We start from the raw sequence: 17,899 nt of genomic DNA, 5'->3' as shown, positions 1-17,899 counted from the left end.
ATTTTCTGAAATTGTATGATTTTACTTCAAGTCTCAATTGCTTCCAGAAAGTCTGTGTCAGATTTGATTGTGGAACAGTGGTGTCTAGAAAGGTAGAGTTGCTGTTACTGGATATGAGTCACCCCCGGTACAACAGTAGTGAACAACTTTCCCAAGCTGGATCACAAGTGCACAGATGAGATGGAAAACAATCAGGAAATTATAAGGAGCTGGCTGAGATTAGAACGTGAGTCTGAGCCATGGAGCTCACACTCAGACTAAACCAATGGCTCTTGACCTGAATGTTTAGAATCCAGGGCTGGTACATCATGCTCCACGTGGTCAGTATTTTATTGAGGGGAAGTAACTGTTTCACAGAAAGTCACCAATTTTGTTCCACTTCTGAAGGGTGCTGTTGATCTGAGATTGAGGCGTTGAGGTGAGTTTGATTGTGTTCCACTGGTTACCAGCAGAGTTTCCCTGGACAATACTTATCAATCAGTTGCTGATAGTAGGGCTGCAATTCCTTCACATTGGGCATGTCATCACACTTGGTATACAGATCAAACTTGCTGCAGGCATAGAAGGGCTTGTTTAGGCTAGCAGAAGGCATTGCAACATGGAAAACAAGCTGTCCCATCACAGACCCTCCCTGCCATCTTGCCCCATCACAGATCCTCCCCCGCTGTCCTGCCCCAATCATGGATCCTGCCCTGCTGTCATGCCCCCATCATCGACCCTTCCATGTCATCCTGACCCAGTTAGTTTCTATTCTTGCTGTTTACTTCTACTCCCTTGACTCATTGGCACCGAGATTCTCCACTTTAAACACCAGTTGAAAATTGTCACATGATGTGTCCAATCCCTTTGTGTTTCATCTGAGCAATATCAGAGTGAATCCAATGACATTCGTATGGTAACACTCTCCAGCACTGACCATAGAGACACTCCCTAATGGCCTCAGTGCTTTCCACATTGATTCCTTGTGTTGGCACAGCCCTGTTTCATTTAGCTAATTTTCAATCCAGCTTCAATGTTTCTCCTGTTCCCTATTCTACTGTTACAGAGCATTAATTGTACAGCACAGGATTAAAAGCCTTGCTAAAACTTCAAAAGGATCAGATTCACAGAATGCCAATTAGAATGATCCTCGCATTTTTAATGAACTTACTTGAATTCTTTAACCCACTGAAGCATGTTCAAGTCTTTGTTGCTGCAGAGATGCATGTAATCTCCCTCTGTGTGCCAGGGATAGAATGAATGAAAGCGGATCATGAATAGTCCCTGCATCAGACACACAAACATATGACAGTGACATGAGCACAAAAAGACAAACATGTGACTACACATGCACACAGATAAATACATATAGACAGAAACATGCATCCTCTCTGTAATTTGCTCTGCTCAGCTGAGAGAACAAAGGCTCTGTCCCTTTACCTGGTGCCCCTGCAATTCTGCCTGCGCAACATTGTGGCGCTCAGGCATTATTGCCCACCAACAATATGATATGCCATGGTACTGCCCTTCTGAAATTGCAGTGCTCAGGTAGTGCTGCCCTTCTGATATGGTGTGCTTGCAGTACTGCCTTTCTGGCACTGCAACACTCTGACTGCTGTCTGAAGTGTCAGTCTGGATTATTTGTTCAGTCCCTGGAATAAGACTTGAACCCATGACTTACTGAGCGAGATAGATACATTACTCAATGAGCCAGAGGTAACCTGGCATTGTCACCGCAGGTAATGCAGTTCTTAGAGTACAGTGACCATCTGACTCATTGACCTTGACTTCTGCTCAGAGAAGAAATACAAAATTCATTCAAAATTACCTCTTCAGGGAGTGTACACCCATTAGTTTTCAACACATTGTACAGATATTCTACAAGAGAAAGGTGAAAGTTAAATTTCAGTAAGTAGCCCGTGTTAGCTTCAGTTTATCATTTTTCACAAGATTTAAAGAGAATTTTTTTTTGTTTCATTTGTTTTATCCAGTTCCTCAGTCTCCTGCAGACACTGCACATTAACCAAGTGATTTGTGGCAGTATGAGACTGCGGTGCTGCTGAGAGAGGCTTTGGAGCCAAACCCAACTTGCACAAGCTCATTTTCGTTTAGTAATTATCTGTTCAGTCTTAGCATAAACAGGATCTGTCCAAAATTCAGCCCCATTTGAGTTCAACACCAGTAATCAGTCCCAACCAGAGATTAATGACTACCTTCTGACCCATTCAAGTTAGCTCTGAGAATTAACAACAGTGGAAGCTGCCTTTCGGCCCATTGTACTTGTGATGACCCTTGCCCCCAACTGCAGCAATTTTCTTCAATTTTCTGCCTGAATATAGGTCTGACCCACAGTGTCGCAATTGCCATTACAGTTAAAGAAAGGAGGCAGGTCCTGAATATGCACCAGCCCAAATGATGACTGAACCCCAGGCAGTGGGCAGTAATCTGATCCAGCTGGCTCCGGAAGGAATCTGGGTTGCTGTGGCAACAAGCGCTTTTACATGCATGTTGCATATTTAGTGCCATTAATAGTGACAATAGAGGCTCCCACAATGTACACTTTTTTAAGAAATGCACTATTTGCCTGGAATGTGGTGTCATTGGCTAAGCTAGTATTAATTGTCCATCCCTATTTGCCCTGAGGAAGATGTCAGTAAGCTACCTTCTTGAACTGCTGCAATCCACGTGGTGTGGTGTAATGCTGTTAGAAAGGAAGTTCCCAGATTTTGACCCAAGAACAGTGAAGGAACAGCAATATAGTTCCAAGTCAGAATAGTGTGTGGTTTGGAGACAAATTTGCAATTGGTGGCGTTCCCATGCACCTACTGCCCTTGTCTTTCTACATGGTGAAGGCTGCAAATTTAGAAGCTGTTGCCAAAGGAACCTTGGTGAGCTACTGCAGTGCATCTTGTAGATGGGACATACAGCAGCCATTGTGCAAAGGTGGTGGAGGGAATGAGTTTTTAATGTGGTGGATAGCATTCTGATCAAGTGGGCTGCTTTGTCCTGGAAGGTGTCAAGTTTCTTGAGAATGGGAGCAGCATCGTTCTAGGCAAGTGGAAAGTATTCCATCACACTCCTGACTCGAGCTTTGTAGATAGCGAACAGGCTTTGCAAGGTCAGGAAGTGGGATACTTTCTCCAGAATCCCCAGGTTCTGACCTGCCCTTGAAGCCAAAGTATTTATATGGCTGGTCCAATTAAGTTTCTGCTCAATTGTAACCCCTAGTATGTTGAAATGGAGGATTCAGCAATGGTAATGCCATCGAATGTCATGGAGAGATGGTTAGATTCTCTCTTGTTGGAGATAGTCACTGCCTACCTCTTGTGTGACATGAATGTTACCTGCCATTTATCAGCCCAAGTCTTAATGCTGTCCAGGTCTTGCTGCATATGAATACAGACTGCTTTGATATCTGATGGGTTGCGAATGGTACTAAACATAATGGAATCATCAGCGAACACTCCCACTTCTGACCTTTTGATGGAAGGAAGGTCATTAATGAAGCAGCTGAAGATGATTGGGCCTAGGACACTACCCTAAGGGACTCCTTGCAGTGATGTCCTGGGACTGAGATGATTATACTCCAACAATCTTTGTACTCTTTCTGAAATTCTTATCCAATTCTTTAAATGTTGTTGATCTCCCCCTTAGCAGCTTCTCATGTATAAATTGTTTGATGTAATATGCCTGTGACAACCTAACCATTATCTCCATTCTTCCAGTGATAATCTTCAGTCTGTGTCTCTATTACCGATTCAGTGACTGGTGATGATTCTCAATCTGTTATCCTTGCTAATTGATACATTGACAGTGGGAACAAACTCATTGTTTATCTGTACAAAACATTTTATAATTTTAATATTAATCTATCAATGCCACTGGATCAATGTATATTCTCCCATAATCTCTGATCTGTAACTCTGCAACTGTACTCTTAGAGAGAATCAGAGAAATCATAGAAACTCTACAGTGCAGACAAAGGTCATCTGACCCATCTGCACTGACCACAATCCCACCCAGGCCCCATTTCCCTCCACATTTACCCACAAATCCCTCTAACCTACGCATCTCAGGACACTAAGGAGCAATTTTAGCATAGCCAATCAACCTAACCCGCACATCTTTGGACTGTGGGAGGAAACCGGAACACCCGGAGGAAACCCACACAGACGTGAGGAGAATGTGCAAATTCCACACACACACTGATCCAAGCCAGGAATCAAATCCAGGTCCCTGGAGCTGTGAAGCAGCAGTGCTAACCACTGTGCTACTGTGCCGTACAAACAGTGTACCAAATGTCTTTTTCCACATTGTTTTCAGATGGTATAGCAAGTCCTTCATTCCCTTACAGATCTCCGCCCTTCAATCACAGCATTACACTCCCCATCACTGCTTACCATCGTGTCCCCATGACATCAACACATTATCCAGCCCACAGTTAGGTTTGTACATCCCATAGAGCGAACTGCAAAATACATAATTAAATCATTAGGGGAACATTCTACACTGAACACTGTTTGACACCTTTACATCCTCTATTTTCACCTGAATACAATGACAGGTGCTTAATATGTTGCTCAAATAGAGACAGGAATGTCATGAAGATGTCACACAGCACATTTCCTGTCATTTTCCAATAACAACCTTCAAGTGCATTCCTGGTGACAGTCCTACTATTGCATGCTGAGAGCATTGCGAGGTGTTATTCACTCCACCCCCTCCCCAAAAGTGTGCCTTCAGTCAATGCCTGCCTCTGGGACCATTTTTATTCCTTTGTTCATTAGCTACACAGGAAGCCATGTAAGGAGACATTAGGAAACATAATCAAACCATGGTCAAAAAAGTAAGGTTTAATGAGCATCTTAATTGGTGGAGAGGCTTAGAGAGGGAATTCCAAAACAGTTTTGAGCTACAGATAAGGACAATGAAGGAGTGATGAACAGTCAGATGATGTGTCACTGGGGTGATCCCAAGAATTGGTGAGGGTAAAGGTCAGGATAGAGAGGATTAAAGTTCATATTCTTTCATGGGATGTGGGTTTCACAGGCAAGGCTAGCATTTGTTCCCCATCTCTAATTGCCCTTGAGAAGGTGGTAGAACATAGAACATTACAGCGCAGTACAGGCCCTTCAGCCCTCGATGTTGCGCCAACCAGTGGAACCAATCTAATGACCCTCTAACCTAAACTATTCCAATGTTACCCATATGCCTATCCACTGACCATTTGAACGCCCTTAAAGTTGGCGAGTCCACAACTGCTGCAGGCAGGGCATTCCACGCCCTTACTACCCTCTGAGTAAAGAACCTACCTCTGACATCCATCCTATAACTACCACCCCTTAATTTAAAGCTATGTCCCCTCATGTTAGCCATCACCATCCAAGGAAAAAGGCTCTCACTGTCCACCCTATCCAATCCTTTGATCATCTTGTATGCCTCAATTAGGTCACCTCGTAACCTTCTTCTCTTTAATGAAAATAACCTCAAGTCCCTCAGCCTTTCCTCATAAGACCTTCCCACCATACCAGGCAACATCCTGGTAAACCTCCTCTGCACCCTTTCCAATGCCTCCACATCTTTTTTATAATGCAGCGACCAGAACTGTACGCAATACTCCAAGTGCGGCCGCACCAGAGTTTTGTACAGTTGCAACATGACCTCACAGCTCTGAAATTCAATCCCTCTACCAATAAAAGCTAACACACCGTACGCCTTCTTTACAACCTTATCAACCTGAGTGCCAACTTTCAGGGAGCTAATTCTCTGCTCGTCAACACTACTAAGAGTCCTTCCATTAGCCCTATATTCTGTACTCCTGTTACTCTTACCAAAGTGAATCACCTCACACTTTTCCGTATTAAATTCCATCTGCCACCTCTCACCCCAGCTCTGCAGCTTATCTATGTCCCTCTGCAAACTGTAACATCCATCCTCACTGTCTACAACTCTTCCGACTTTGGTGTCGTCAGCAAATTTACTAATCCATCCTTCTACACCCTCATCTAGGTCATTTATAAAAATGACAAACAGCAGTGGCCCCAAAACAGATCCTTGAGGTACACCACTTGTAACTGAACTCCAGGTTGAATATTTCCCATAACCACCACCCTCTGTCTTCTATCAGCTAGCCAATTCCCGATCCAAACTGCTAAATCACCCTCAATCCCATGCATCTGCATTTTCTGCAGTAGCCGACCATGGGGAACCTTATCAAACACTTTACTAAAATCCATATACACCATGTCAACTGCCTTACCCTTATCCACCTCTTTGGTCACCTTTTCAGAAAACTCGATAAGGTTTGTGAGGCACGACCTACCCTTCACAAAACCGTGTTGACTATCCCTAATCAATTTATTTCCCTCTAGGTGATTATAAATCCTATCCCTTATAATTCTTTCCAAAACTTTGCCCACAACAGAAGTAAGGCTCACTGGTCTATAATTCCCAGGAAGGTCTCTTCTCCCCTTCTTGAACAAGGGGACAACATTTGCTATCCTCCAGTCTTCCGGCACTATACCTGTAGCCAATGACGACATGAAGATCAAAGCCAAAGGCTCTGCAATCTCCTCCCTAGCCTCCCAGAGAATCCTAGGGTACATCCCATCCGGCCCAGGGGACTTATCTATTTTCATACTCTCAAGAATTGCTAACACCTCCTCCTTATTTACCTCAATCCCGTCTAGTCTACTGGTATCACAGTATTCTCCTCGACTACACTGACTTTTTCCTGTGTGAATACTGACAAAAAATACTCATTCAGTGCCTCTCCTATCTCTTCAGGCTCCACGCACAACTTCCCACTGCTGTCTCTGACTGGCCCTAATCTTGCCCTAACCAATCTTTTATTCTTGACATACCTGTAGAAAGCTTTAGGATTTTCCTAAAGCTCTCAAATCAAGTGGTGGTAAGCCCCCTCCTTGAACTGCACAAGTCTATGTGGATTTGACTTTACTGCAGTGGTTTTGGGGCAGCTGGGTGGCTCACTTGGCAAATTCTGAAGGCAGTTAGAGACAATCACAATCTTATACGTAGATTCTCAAAGCCTCTTGTACACTGCAATAGATCAGAGGGTGAAACCATCGGGTAATCCCGATCTAAACAATGTTTCCCATGCAGCTAAAGAACAAATCAATAAAAATGGTTCCAGAGAGGCATCAATTGAAGACCATCAAGGGGAGAGAGTGGGGTAAATAACAGCTCCTAAGATTTGTTTGGTTTATTTTAATGGCGAGGAGATTTGACACTGAGAGCTCACAGTGATTGAGCATAATAAGCAATTCCTTACCTATATCTAGGGTCCTTAAGGTCAGGATTGTCTGAGAATGTACAGTCTCTGTAAACAATGGAATCCTGAAATCTGCATCCAACGGGGTAGGTGTCTCCAACTACACACCACTGAAAAGAGACAATGATCACAGTGAGTGAGAACATGAACAACATTTCACAGTCCAACAAGAAGGTATGTTGCAGCACAGACTCCTTGTGCAGTGTCACATCATCATTGCTTAATGACCTGGGCATGAAAACTAATGCTGTGTTAAATAGCGAGGAGGAAACCCTTAGAGGATGATATCGACAGGCTGACCAGATGGGCAGAACAGTGGCAAATGGAATTTAACCCTGAAAAGTGAGAGGTGACGCATTTTGGGAAGGCTAGCGAGGCAAGGGAATATACGACAGGACGCTAGGAAGTACAGAGGATCGGGGGATCTTGGGGTGCATGTACAAAGATCCCTGAAAGCAGCAGGACAAGTAGATAAGGTTGTTAAGAAGTGATATGTGATACTTGCTTTTATTAGCCCAGGCATAGAATATAAGAGCAGGAAGGTTATGATGGAGCTGTACGAAATGCTTGTTAGGGTGCATTTAGAGAACTGTGGGAAATTCTGCTCACCCGACTTTAGGAAGGATGTGATTGTACTAGAAAGGGTGCAGAGGAGATACACCAGAATGTTGCCTGGACTGGAGTGTTTCAGCTATGATGAGAGGCTGGTTAGGCTGGAATTGTTGTCCTTAGAGCAGAGAAGACTGAAGGGGACAATTGAGGTGTATAAAATCATGATGGACAGAAATTGAAAGAAACTTTTCCCCTTAGTAAAAAAGTCAATAATCAGGGGATGCAGATTTAAGGAGCAGGAGATTTAGAGGGATTTTAGGAAAAACATTTTCACCCAGAGGGTGCTGGAAATCTGGAACTCACTGTCTGTAAAGGTGGTAGAGACGGGAATCCTCACAACATTTGAGGAAAAACAATAGGATAGAAGGCCAAGTGCTGCAGAATGAGATTAGAATAGATAGGTATTTGATGGCTGGCGTAGACACAATCAGCCGAAGGGCCTCTTACTGTGTTGTAAAGCTCTATGACTATCAGGAGGTCAGGGTTTGAGTGTCAGGGGTGATTTTGGCAGTGGTGGGGTGCTGGTGGATGGCAGGCTGAAGAATTTGGGTGGGATCAAGGTCTGAATGTATGTATGAATCTGGGGGTCAGACCTGAGCCAGGGAAGAGGGATGATGTGTGAATGCAACATGTTGCAAATTAGGACACGGCAGCAGATTTTTAGATGAGACTTTAGTGGATGAATATGGGATGACCTAATTTAAATACTTAAGATGATCAAAATATTTGATAGGGAGATAAGAGAGAAACTATTCTCCCTGGCAGGGGGCTCCAGAACAAGTGACATAACCTTAAAATTACAACTGGAGCATTTAGGAGTGGTGGCAAGAACATCTTCACACAAATTGTAGTGGGTATCTGGAACTTGCTCCCCAAAAGATTATGGATGCTAGAGGTCAGATGAAAATATCAAAATATAAATTGATAAACTATTGTTCATCAAGGATGTGTGTGGCAGCTATAATTGGTAGGGGCTACATACAATGATCCTTCTCACAATTTCCTCCATCTCCTCAAGATATTCTTCACCCTCAGGATTCCTGTCCTTACCTGTGGCTCCCCCCAGAGAGTGAGGATTTTCCCAACATCATGCAGCAGCCCAACTAGCTGGAGCCAGTCTACAAAACATTAAAAAAAATCAACTGGAACATGATATAGAATAAGCAATTAACTGCACAACTTCCTGATTCTCATCAACCAAGACTAGCCTCTGCCCTTCAACAACATGTACTCTCCAACACCTGGACCCCCGATGAGCCTAATGGTGGGGCGGTGGGGGGTGGGTGGTGCTGGAGTACAAGTGAGAGCTGTATTGTCAGAGGGGAAGTATTGAAGGGGCAGGAGCATTGCCAATGGAGGAGCAGTATTGAAGGAGTGCTACACTTTCAGGAGGACAGTATTGAGACATAGCTTCACTGTTAAAGGGACCTTACTGAAGGAGTGCTTCATTGTCCAAGGGATATTACTGAGGGAGTGCTAAACTGATAAGAGGGCACACACCACTGATAAATCCGCATTACCGCAGGAACAGTACTCTGAAAGCACAATGCAGTTAATATGATAGTACTGAAGGAATGCTGCACTGCTTCAAACATAAAATCCTGTACCATATGATGTTCCAGAAGCTACACAGCCAATCATTTCAGCTCTGAAGAAGTCACAAGGACACAAAATGTTAATTCTGTTTTTCTCTCCATAGATGTTGCCAGACCTGCTGATTTTTTCCAGCGTTTTCTGTTTTTATTTCACTCACTCATTTCTATGTGAGTTTGTGCCTACCTGTGCTAGTGTGGTCACTTTAATGAGGCAATTCCTGAGTGACATGTGATCATGTAGACCCTATGGTGTGGCAGCATAGAAAGCTGAGCCAATTGGGTACAAGAGCCTGTGTGCTGTGCCAGAGGGGATCCTCATTTGGAGCTGAGGAGGAGTGAATGTTCCATTCTGCCAGGCCCTTGTTTGTATATATCTAGTTTTCATTGGTAATAAACCTTTATAACTTTAGCCACAATGAGTCACTTTCAATGTTATATTTATCCTTGCTTTTCACAGTCAAGGTATGCGTGTCTCCCCAAGTTTGTCCCCTTGACTTTCTATTTGTGTCTATTTGTGTCTCTACCTGGCTGTGTATGTCTCCTTTTGTGTTTTCCTTCTATGTTTCTGTATGTGCCGGTCTCTATCTTTGTATGTTCATGTCTGTCTGTGTTTTTCATTCATCACTGGAAGCCTCTCCCTACGTAGAATTACGTAGATTACCCATGTCAGGATAGACCTTCCTGATTTCCTCTGCTGTTTGGTAGGCATGGAAAGAGTTTGGGAAATCCACATCAGGGTCAGATTCATCCACCATCTGATCAAGCGCATGAAGAGCGTCCATCACTGCCATCTGAGCATGTGAACATGAGGCCCATTGAGAGATCTACAACCAGAGATATAGGGAACCAGTTATTCAACCCATTAGTTCAATTGGTCACTCAAACACCAGCTAAATAGGTCACCCAACCACCTATATAGACCTGGCATAGCATCCACAATACCACCTCGCCCAGTCCTTCACCTGCCCAAGTGCCCCTCATGCAGAATGTCAGTCCTCAGTACGATCCTCCTATCAAAGAGCAAATGTGACAAAAAAAAACAGGACGGTTAATTTCAATGGATTAATAAAGGATCTGGATTAGAATTAAAATCTGCCAGACAAAACAGCAAACAAGGAATGGAAAGACTTCAAAGAAATGATAGTTTGGGTACAAGCTAGACATGTTAAGTGGGGTGCAGAGAGTGTATGAGGATAGATTAGTAACATAAAAGAGAATGCAAAGGCTTTTTAAAAACATAGGGGGAAATTCTCCCATCACAACCTGCAGTTTTTCTGGCAGGTCAGGCTGGGAGATGTGCTTTGTCAGCTTTTATTCAGGATTTGCACATGTACTGTGAGTGCACGCACATCTCCCAGAGCCAGAGAACAGTCAGAGTCCAGACGATGCTGGAAACCAATGGGAAGACAGGTAAGTCATTTGAATCTTTTTTTAATGTACTGTAAATATGTTTAGCAGTTCATTATCAGGAACTTACCGGTCCCGATTGAATCTCCCACCCCACCAGGAGTACTTCATTCCGGCAGGATTCAGAGTAACTCGCCACATTTGGGGAACTAGCAGAGACCCCACTGGAATGAAGGGAGGCAACTGGAGTCCCCCAGGAGGTTGGGTGATGGGGGGTGGTGCCCCCTGGGCATGGGCACCCTGGCAGTGCAAGCCTCTGCTCCCCTGGCACTGCCCAAGGGGCAAAGTGCCCCTGCCCAGGGAGCACCTTCGCACTGCCCATTGGGCAGTGCCAAGGGGATGTGATCTATTGGGGCAGGGCCCATTGTGGGCAGGGCCTAGCGGCAATCAGTGGGGGTGGGGGGGATCCTGCTGTCACTCTGCATGCCACTCTGGGCTGGAGGGAGGCCAACAATCAGGGCAGGTTGGGCAGAGTGGTCTGCCAGGGGGGATCTGACCCCAGGATGGAGGTGGGGGGGGGGGGGGTGGTCAGCGGGGGAGGGAGGTCTGTCGGGGTGAGGGGGATGGGGAATCGCCACTGCTGGGAGGGAGGGAGGTTGGGCTGGACATGGGGGGTGCTCCTGGACAGCAGGGGGTGGGGGGGGAATGGTGTCAGGGCTGGCCCAGGAATTGCTGTGGGGGCTGCAATCGGAAGGTGGTGGGGGGCTGGAGGGACAGCACTGCTGAGATCCCAGGCTGGCAAGCGATCAGACTGGCCAGATTTGGAGATTCAGGTGTGAAGTTAAACAGAGAAAACAGTCATGATCTAGAATAGTTTTCCCATCAATTCAGCACTTTTGAGAGAATCGCCCCCATAGTAAAAAAAAGATGGAACTGATTAGGGATCGAAAAGGATGTGACTGAGGTAGTAATTAATTACATTTGTCTCCACTAAAGAGGGTGTTGCCAATGCAGCAGTAAAGGAGAAGGCTGCAGCAGTACTGAATAGGAGGATCCTGGAGACACTTAAAAGGCTGGCTGTACTCAAAGTGGAAAAGTCACTTGATCTGAATCGGCAACTGAAGGGAGTAAGGATGGAAATTGTAGCACCTCTGGGCTCAATCTTCCTTGGATGTGGCGTTAGTGTCAAGAGGATTGAAGAACTGCAAATATTACACCCTTTTTCAGAAAATGGCAGTGGGATAAAACCCAGCAGTCTGCCTAACATTAATTGTGGGGAAACGTTTAGAGACAATAGCTTAGGACAAACTTAATTAACATTTGGAAAATGTAGGCAAATAAATGAAAGCGAGGACGGATTTGATCAAATTCTATAAAGATAGAACAGGAAAGGTTTATGTGTATGTGGATTTTCAAAACATGGTTGATGAAGTGCCACATAATAATTTGTTAGCAAAATCAAAGCCTATGGGATTACAGGCAGAGTAGCTGTGTAGATACAAAATTGAGTAAGGGACAAAAAGCAGAGAGGCTGGGGAGAAGTGTATTGTGGATCTTCCAGGGATTAGCAACAGCACATACTCTTTCTGTTAGATATTGATAGCCTGGACTTAGATGCATAGAGCATAATTTCAAAGTTTTCAGATGATATAAACCTCAGAAATTTAGCAAACAAACAGAAGGATAGTAACAGAGTTCAGGAGGTCATAAATGAAATAAGCAGACACATGGATGAAATTTAATTCAGAGGATTGTGAAGTGATATATTTTGGTTGGACGAATGAGGAGAGGCAATGTGTACTAAATACAGGAGAGTACAATTTTAAAAGTTCCAGGAGCTGAGAGACCTGGGGGTATATGTACACAAATCTTTGCTGGTAAGACAAGTTAAGAAGATTGTTTAAAAACAACATATGGGATCCTTGACTTTATTAATAGAAGAATAGAGTGCTACAACCATAGAAATAGAACCATAGGATCCCAACAGTGCTGAAAGAGGCCATTCAGCCCATTGAGTCACAGCACAGGCTCAATGGGCGGAGCTGCCCACCCAGGCCCTCCCCTCTGTCTTATCCCCGTAACCTCACACATTTACCATGGCTAATCCACCTAACCTCCACATCCTTAGACTATTAGCAAAAACCTTATGCAAACCATTTATAAAATTCTGGTTAGACCCCAGCTGAAGTATCTGGTTCAAATCCTGCTATCACTGGAAGGATGTCAAGGATAATGGGCTTCAGTTATGTGGGGAGAAAGAAAATTAACCAGAGATTTTAAGGTGTCGTTCAAAGCCATGAAGGATTTTGATACAATTTATGAAGAGTAACTGTGACAAGTGGGTTGGTGACATAGATTTAAGGATAGCTTTATCAAAGAGTTGGCACCGGCATGATGCATCAAATGTTTTCCTTCTGTGTTGTATAAATTTATTATTATATTCTGAGAGAGATTGACTGAGATCCCAGAGATCAAGATCCTGACTCTTTGGATTAATCACTCACCTTTCCCTTAACAAATTCCACAGTCTGATGAGTGTGCATCAGTCGATATGTGTTCAATACCCGTTGTTGGAGGAATCCAGACTGAACAAAAGCAAACAGCACACTTATTAAACATTTCCTTCTACACATGGCAGAGCATTAACATTAATCCCTACAGTGTCTTTCCACGTGTATATGAAACCCAAACTACCATCAGTGCAACATCCAGTCCTGCTCTCGTCCTCCCCTGCTAGTGCTCTCCCCAAGTGTCAGAACAAAAAACAGTACAGCACAGAAACAGGTCCTCTGGTCCAGCAAGCCTGCACCTACACATGACATCTTTCTAAACTAAAGACCTTTTGTCTCTACGCCATAGCCCTCTATTCTCTGCCTATTCTTGTACCTGTCAAGATGCCTCTTAAACATTGCAAATCCATATTCAATTTAGATTTAGATTTAGGATCATTGGGATCTCTTCTGGGGCAGGGGTGACCGGTTTAAGAGGGATGGGTTACACCTGAACTGGAGGGGGAGGGACTAATATCCTGGTGGGGAGATTTGCAAGAGCCACTTGGGGGAGGGATGCTGAACTAGTTTGGCAAGGGAGGGGGACCCAAAGCAGTTGGGAGGCAGAAGTGAAGGTTGAGGACAGCACAGAAGTTAAAGAGAGCACATTAAATAGTAAAGGTGGTGTCAGCAATCCTGGTACTAGACAGGTCAGGCAAAGTAAGGCAGAGAGCAAGGGAATTCCAGATTAAACATCACTTAATTCAATGCAAGAAGCCTGACAAGCAAGGCAGGTGAACTCAGGGCATGGATGGGTACATGGGATTTGGATATTATACTGAAACACGGCTTCAGGAGGGACAGTGCTGGCAGCTCAATGTTCTGGGGTACAGATGCTATAGGAAAGATAGAACAGGAGGTAAGAGAGAAGGTGGAGTTGCATTTTTGAATTGGGAAAACATCATGGCAGCACTGAGAGGGAATATTTCTGAGTGTTCACTCACTGAATCTATATGGGTAGAACTGAGAAATAAGAAGAGGGAGATCATTTTGATAGGCCCCCAAATAGCAGGAAATTGAGGAGCAAATAAGTAAGGAGATTACAAATAGCTCCAAGAAAAATAGGGTGGTAATAGTAGGGATTTTGACTGGTACAGCCATAGTATTAGGAGCTTGGATGGAGAGAAATTGTAAAGTATATTCAGGAGGAATTTCTCATTCAGTATGTGGATGGCCTGAGACTGGAGGTAAAACTTGACCTCTTCTTGGGGAATAAGGAAGTGTTAGTGAGTGGTCACTTTGGGACCAGTGATCATAATTCCATTAGTTTTAAGATAGCTATGGAGAATGATAGGTCTGGTCCAAAGGTTAAAATTCTAAACTGGGACAAGGGCAATTTTGATGGTATTAGACAGAATCTTTCAAAAGTTGATTGGGAAAGTCTGTTGGCAGGCAAAATGACAGTTGGTAAGTGGGACGCTTTCAAAAATGTGTTAACCAGGGTTCAGGGTAAGCACATTCCTTTTAGAGTGAAGGGCAAGGCTGATAGAAGTAGGGAGCCCTAGATGACTTGGGATATTGAGGCCCTGGTCAAGAAGAAGTAGGAGGCACATGACATGCCTAGGCAGTTGGAATCAAGTGGATTCCTTGAAGAGTAGAGTGTAGGAGTAGAGTTAAGAGAGATATCAGGAGGGCAAAAAGGGGACACGAAATTGCTTTGGCAGATAAAGTAAAGGAGAATCCAAAGAGTTTCTACAAATACCTAAAGGGCAAAAGGGTAGCTAGAGAAAGAGTAGGGCTCTTAAGGATCAACAAGGTCATCTATGTGTGGATCCGCAAGAGATTGCGTGAGATCCTAAATGAATATTTCTCATCAGTTGAGAAAGGCATGGATGTTAGGGAACTTGGGGAAATAAAGTGAGCTGGCAACTCATCATGCAATCATGCCGGAGAGAAACCTTTCATCTGTTCTGAGTGTGGGAAGGGGTTTATTCATGCACCTCAACTGCTGGCACACCAGTGAGTTCACGCAGATGACTGACTTTTAAATACCCAGATGGTGGGAAGTGATTTCAACATTCCAGGGAGCTGATGACCCATCAATGTATTCACAGTGATGAGAGACCATTCACTGAGGAACTGAGTTCAGGCACTCACCTCAACTTTCTGTACATTAGCACTGTACACTCAGGGGAAACTATTCAGCTGCTTCCAGTGTGGAAAGGAGTTCACTAAGTCATCCAACCTGCTGACACACCAGCGAATTAATATGAGGGAGAGACTATTTGACTGCTCAGATTGTGGGAAGTGCCTCTGGGGAGCTGGTGACCCATCAACGGGTTTACACCGGTGACAGACCATTCAAATGCTCTCATTGTGGGTTCAAACAGTCATGTAATCTGGATGATTTGGGATATTGAGGCCCTCCCTGCCCAATAATGTCTCCCCATTCCTTGCGTACTCCTATACTGCCCTACCACCTCCATTAACCACCCCCTCTCAACCCCAAGCACAGCCAAGGACTGCTCTCAACCTTTAGATACTGCTCTGTTCTTGCCCCCAACCTGGTATTCCCGCACTCCTACCTCAGTATTGATCTCTCCTCTGGAATACTGCTCTGCACTCCTGCTCCACCCCACTGCGGTACCTTTTTTCCTCTTTTCCCCAACCCATTGGTACTGCTCTGCACTCCCTGGTACTGCTCTGCTCAAACCTATACTATTTTTTTCAGGAACTGTTCTTTCTCCCTGTGTATTGTACCTCCACCACCCCCCCACCCCATCCCCCGGTACTGGTCTCTGCCCCAATGCCACCTGTCATGATATTGTGACTCACCTGGAAGTTCCTGTATGCGATCTTCTCCTCATTGTAGATCTGAGCTGCAGTCTGGTTGCACTCCTGCCCCGAGGGGTTGGCTGGCTTTAAATTCTGAAATGAACAGCTAGTTACTGGGTCCAAAAGAAAGATTTTTTTATCTCACACCTGATCATAACTCTCAGAAAACAGCTAACATTGAAAGAATTTTGGAGATGAGTCACTAGTTAATGTGATAATAGGATCTCACAAACAACAGACTGATAAATTACCAGATAACCTGTTTTTAGTGATATTTCTGAGGGATAATAGCCATGGAAATATATCTGACACAGACAGGAACCACTGTTTGAAAATCCCTGGTGTTTGTAACAATCTTAACTCTTGATTGATCCTACAATGTGGAGCATTCATTATCTACCTTGCACAGTCTGTGGAACAAGTGGGGCCATCATTTATAGGATAAACTCTCAGTTGGAAAATGAGTTATGCCAAAGCTCAAAATAGCTGGGATTAAAAAAACAGACCAAGGAAGGCCCAGCGGGGGAATCAGATATGAGAGAGCAATGTTCAATTTTTCCATGTATAGTCCCTTCCCAACCATCTGTACTGTCCCCTAGTCATAGAACATTAATAATAATGGGGTGTGAGCCCTGGTAGTCAATTCCCTATCCAATCCTTGCTTGATTCCAGCCTCATTTTATTCCTGCCCAATCTTTTCTTGATCCTCACTCAATCCTACCTGACCCAAGCCTCACTCGATCTTTGCTCACTTGTTGCACTAGCTTCTAGCCTCACTTGATTCCAACATCATAAATTCTCAGCACAGTTCTGAAGCTAGAAATGTCAGAAATTGGGAATAAGGGGGAGAAATAAGAAGAGACTGAAAGAAGGCAGGGATTGAGAAAGACATTGTGAGAGACAGCAAGAGAGTGACGGAGCAAGAGATGGGGGAACATGAGAGAGGAATTGAGAGACAGAACAGAGCTAGAGATGAGGAGGAGAAAGAGGGAGAATGAGAGAGAATGCGAGGTGGAGCAAGAGAATGAGACTGGCAGAGAAAGTTAGGATTAATGAGACACAGACTGCCAGAGAGAGCATGGAGAGTGACAGATCCCAGGACTCACCCTCAATCTCACACAGAGTTAGGACTGTCTTTTTTTCCTCTGAATTTCTATTTTCCTGTCTCTCTCTCTCCCCTATCACATTTTCTTTCTCCGTCTCTCCCTGTCTCTGTCAGCCTGTCTTTCTCTCTCTCTCTCTCTATCCACAGTATCTTTACCATAAGCTTCAAAGTTCTGTTTTCTTTGGACAGACTCACCATCTGGGGTTGTCTCACCGCCTGGGACACACTCTTGGCACTGCTCATTATGTGGGTGTCTAAGCTTGATCTCACACGGTTAAGTAGCTCTCTGTTGGATGGGGATAGGTCAATGTTCAGAGACAACAATGTGACCTTTTTACTCTTCATTACACTAAAGAGATATTGTGAGTTAATTATTCTAGGGGTGGTTTATTAATTATCCCCATACCACTTTCACCTCATAGCTCATTTACTTGATTAATGATCGCACATCCAACTGCATTCTACACAGATACAGCTTTAGCACCTTGACCTGTGTGTATGTATCTGTCTGCATGTGGAAAAAAGTTTTCAGATATAAACTTCATGAAATCAGGAGGTGAGAATCAATGAAAATTTAAGGATGGGATCTTGAGCCCACTCTCTGTCTACGGGAATGGGTTCAAAATATGGAGAGTTCAGAAAAACG

At 44.2% G+C, this 17,899-nt stretch overlaps 1 protein-coding gene across 2 annotated transcripts; it reads right to left on the bottom strand.

Moving 5' to 3' along the window:
* Window position 1: 1 nt before the first annotated feature.
* On the bottom strand, window positions 2-17,566 carry miox (myo-inositol oxygenase). Of its 2 annotated transcripts, XM_080207517.1 has the most exons (10): window positions 17,449-17,566; window positions 16,149-16,241; window positions 13,329-13,409; window positions 10,139-10,301; window positions 8,933-9,000; window positions 7,271-7,380; window positions 4,380-4,447; window positions 1,808-1,857; window positions 1,151-1,263; window positions 2-551 (listed from the first exon to the last, which is right to left on the bottom strand). In XM_080207517.1, exons 1-10 carry the CDS (start codon window positions 17,494-17,496, stop codon window positions 443-445), a joined length of 903 nt encoding a protein of 300 aa, XP_080063643.1. In that variant the 5' UTR covers window positions 17,497-17,566; the 3' UTR covers window positions 2-442. The 2 variants fall into 2 exon arrangements, with proteins under 2 accessions (XP_080063643.1, XP_080063644.1); XM_080207518.1 differs by lacking the exon at window positions 16,149-16,241 and having other exon boundaries at window positions 17,449-17,511.
* Between the last annotated feature and the right edge of the window lie 333 nt (window positions 17,567-17,899).

This window comes from Carcharhinus amblyrhynchos, chromosome 19 (genome assembly GCF_965287045.1).
Source record: "Carcharhinus amblyrhynchos chromosome 19, sCarAmb.v2.hapA, whole genome shotgun sequence".
In the NCBI taxonomy this organism is placed as follows: Eukaryota; Metazoa; Chordata; class Chondrichthyes; order Carcharhiniformes; family Carcharhinidae; genus Carcharhinus; species Carcharhinus amblyrhynchos.
The sequence above is the reverse complement of the archived record's forward strand: the minus strand, read 5'-3'. Positions and strand labels throughout refer to the sequence as shown.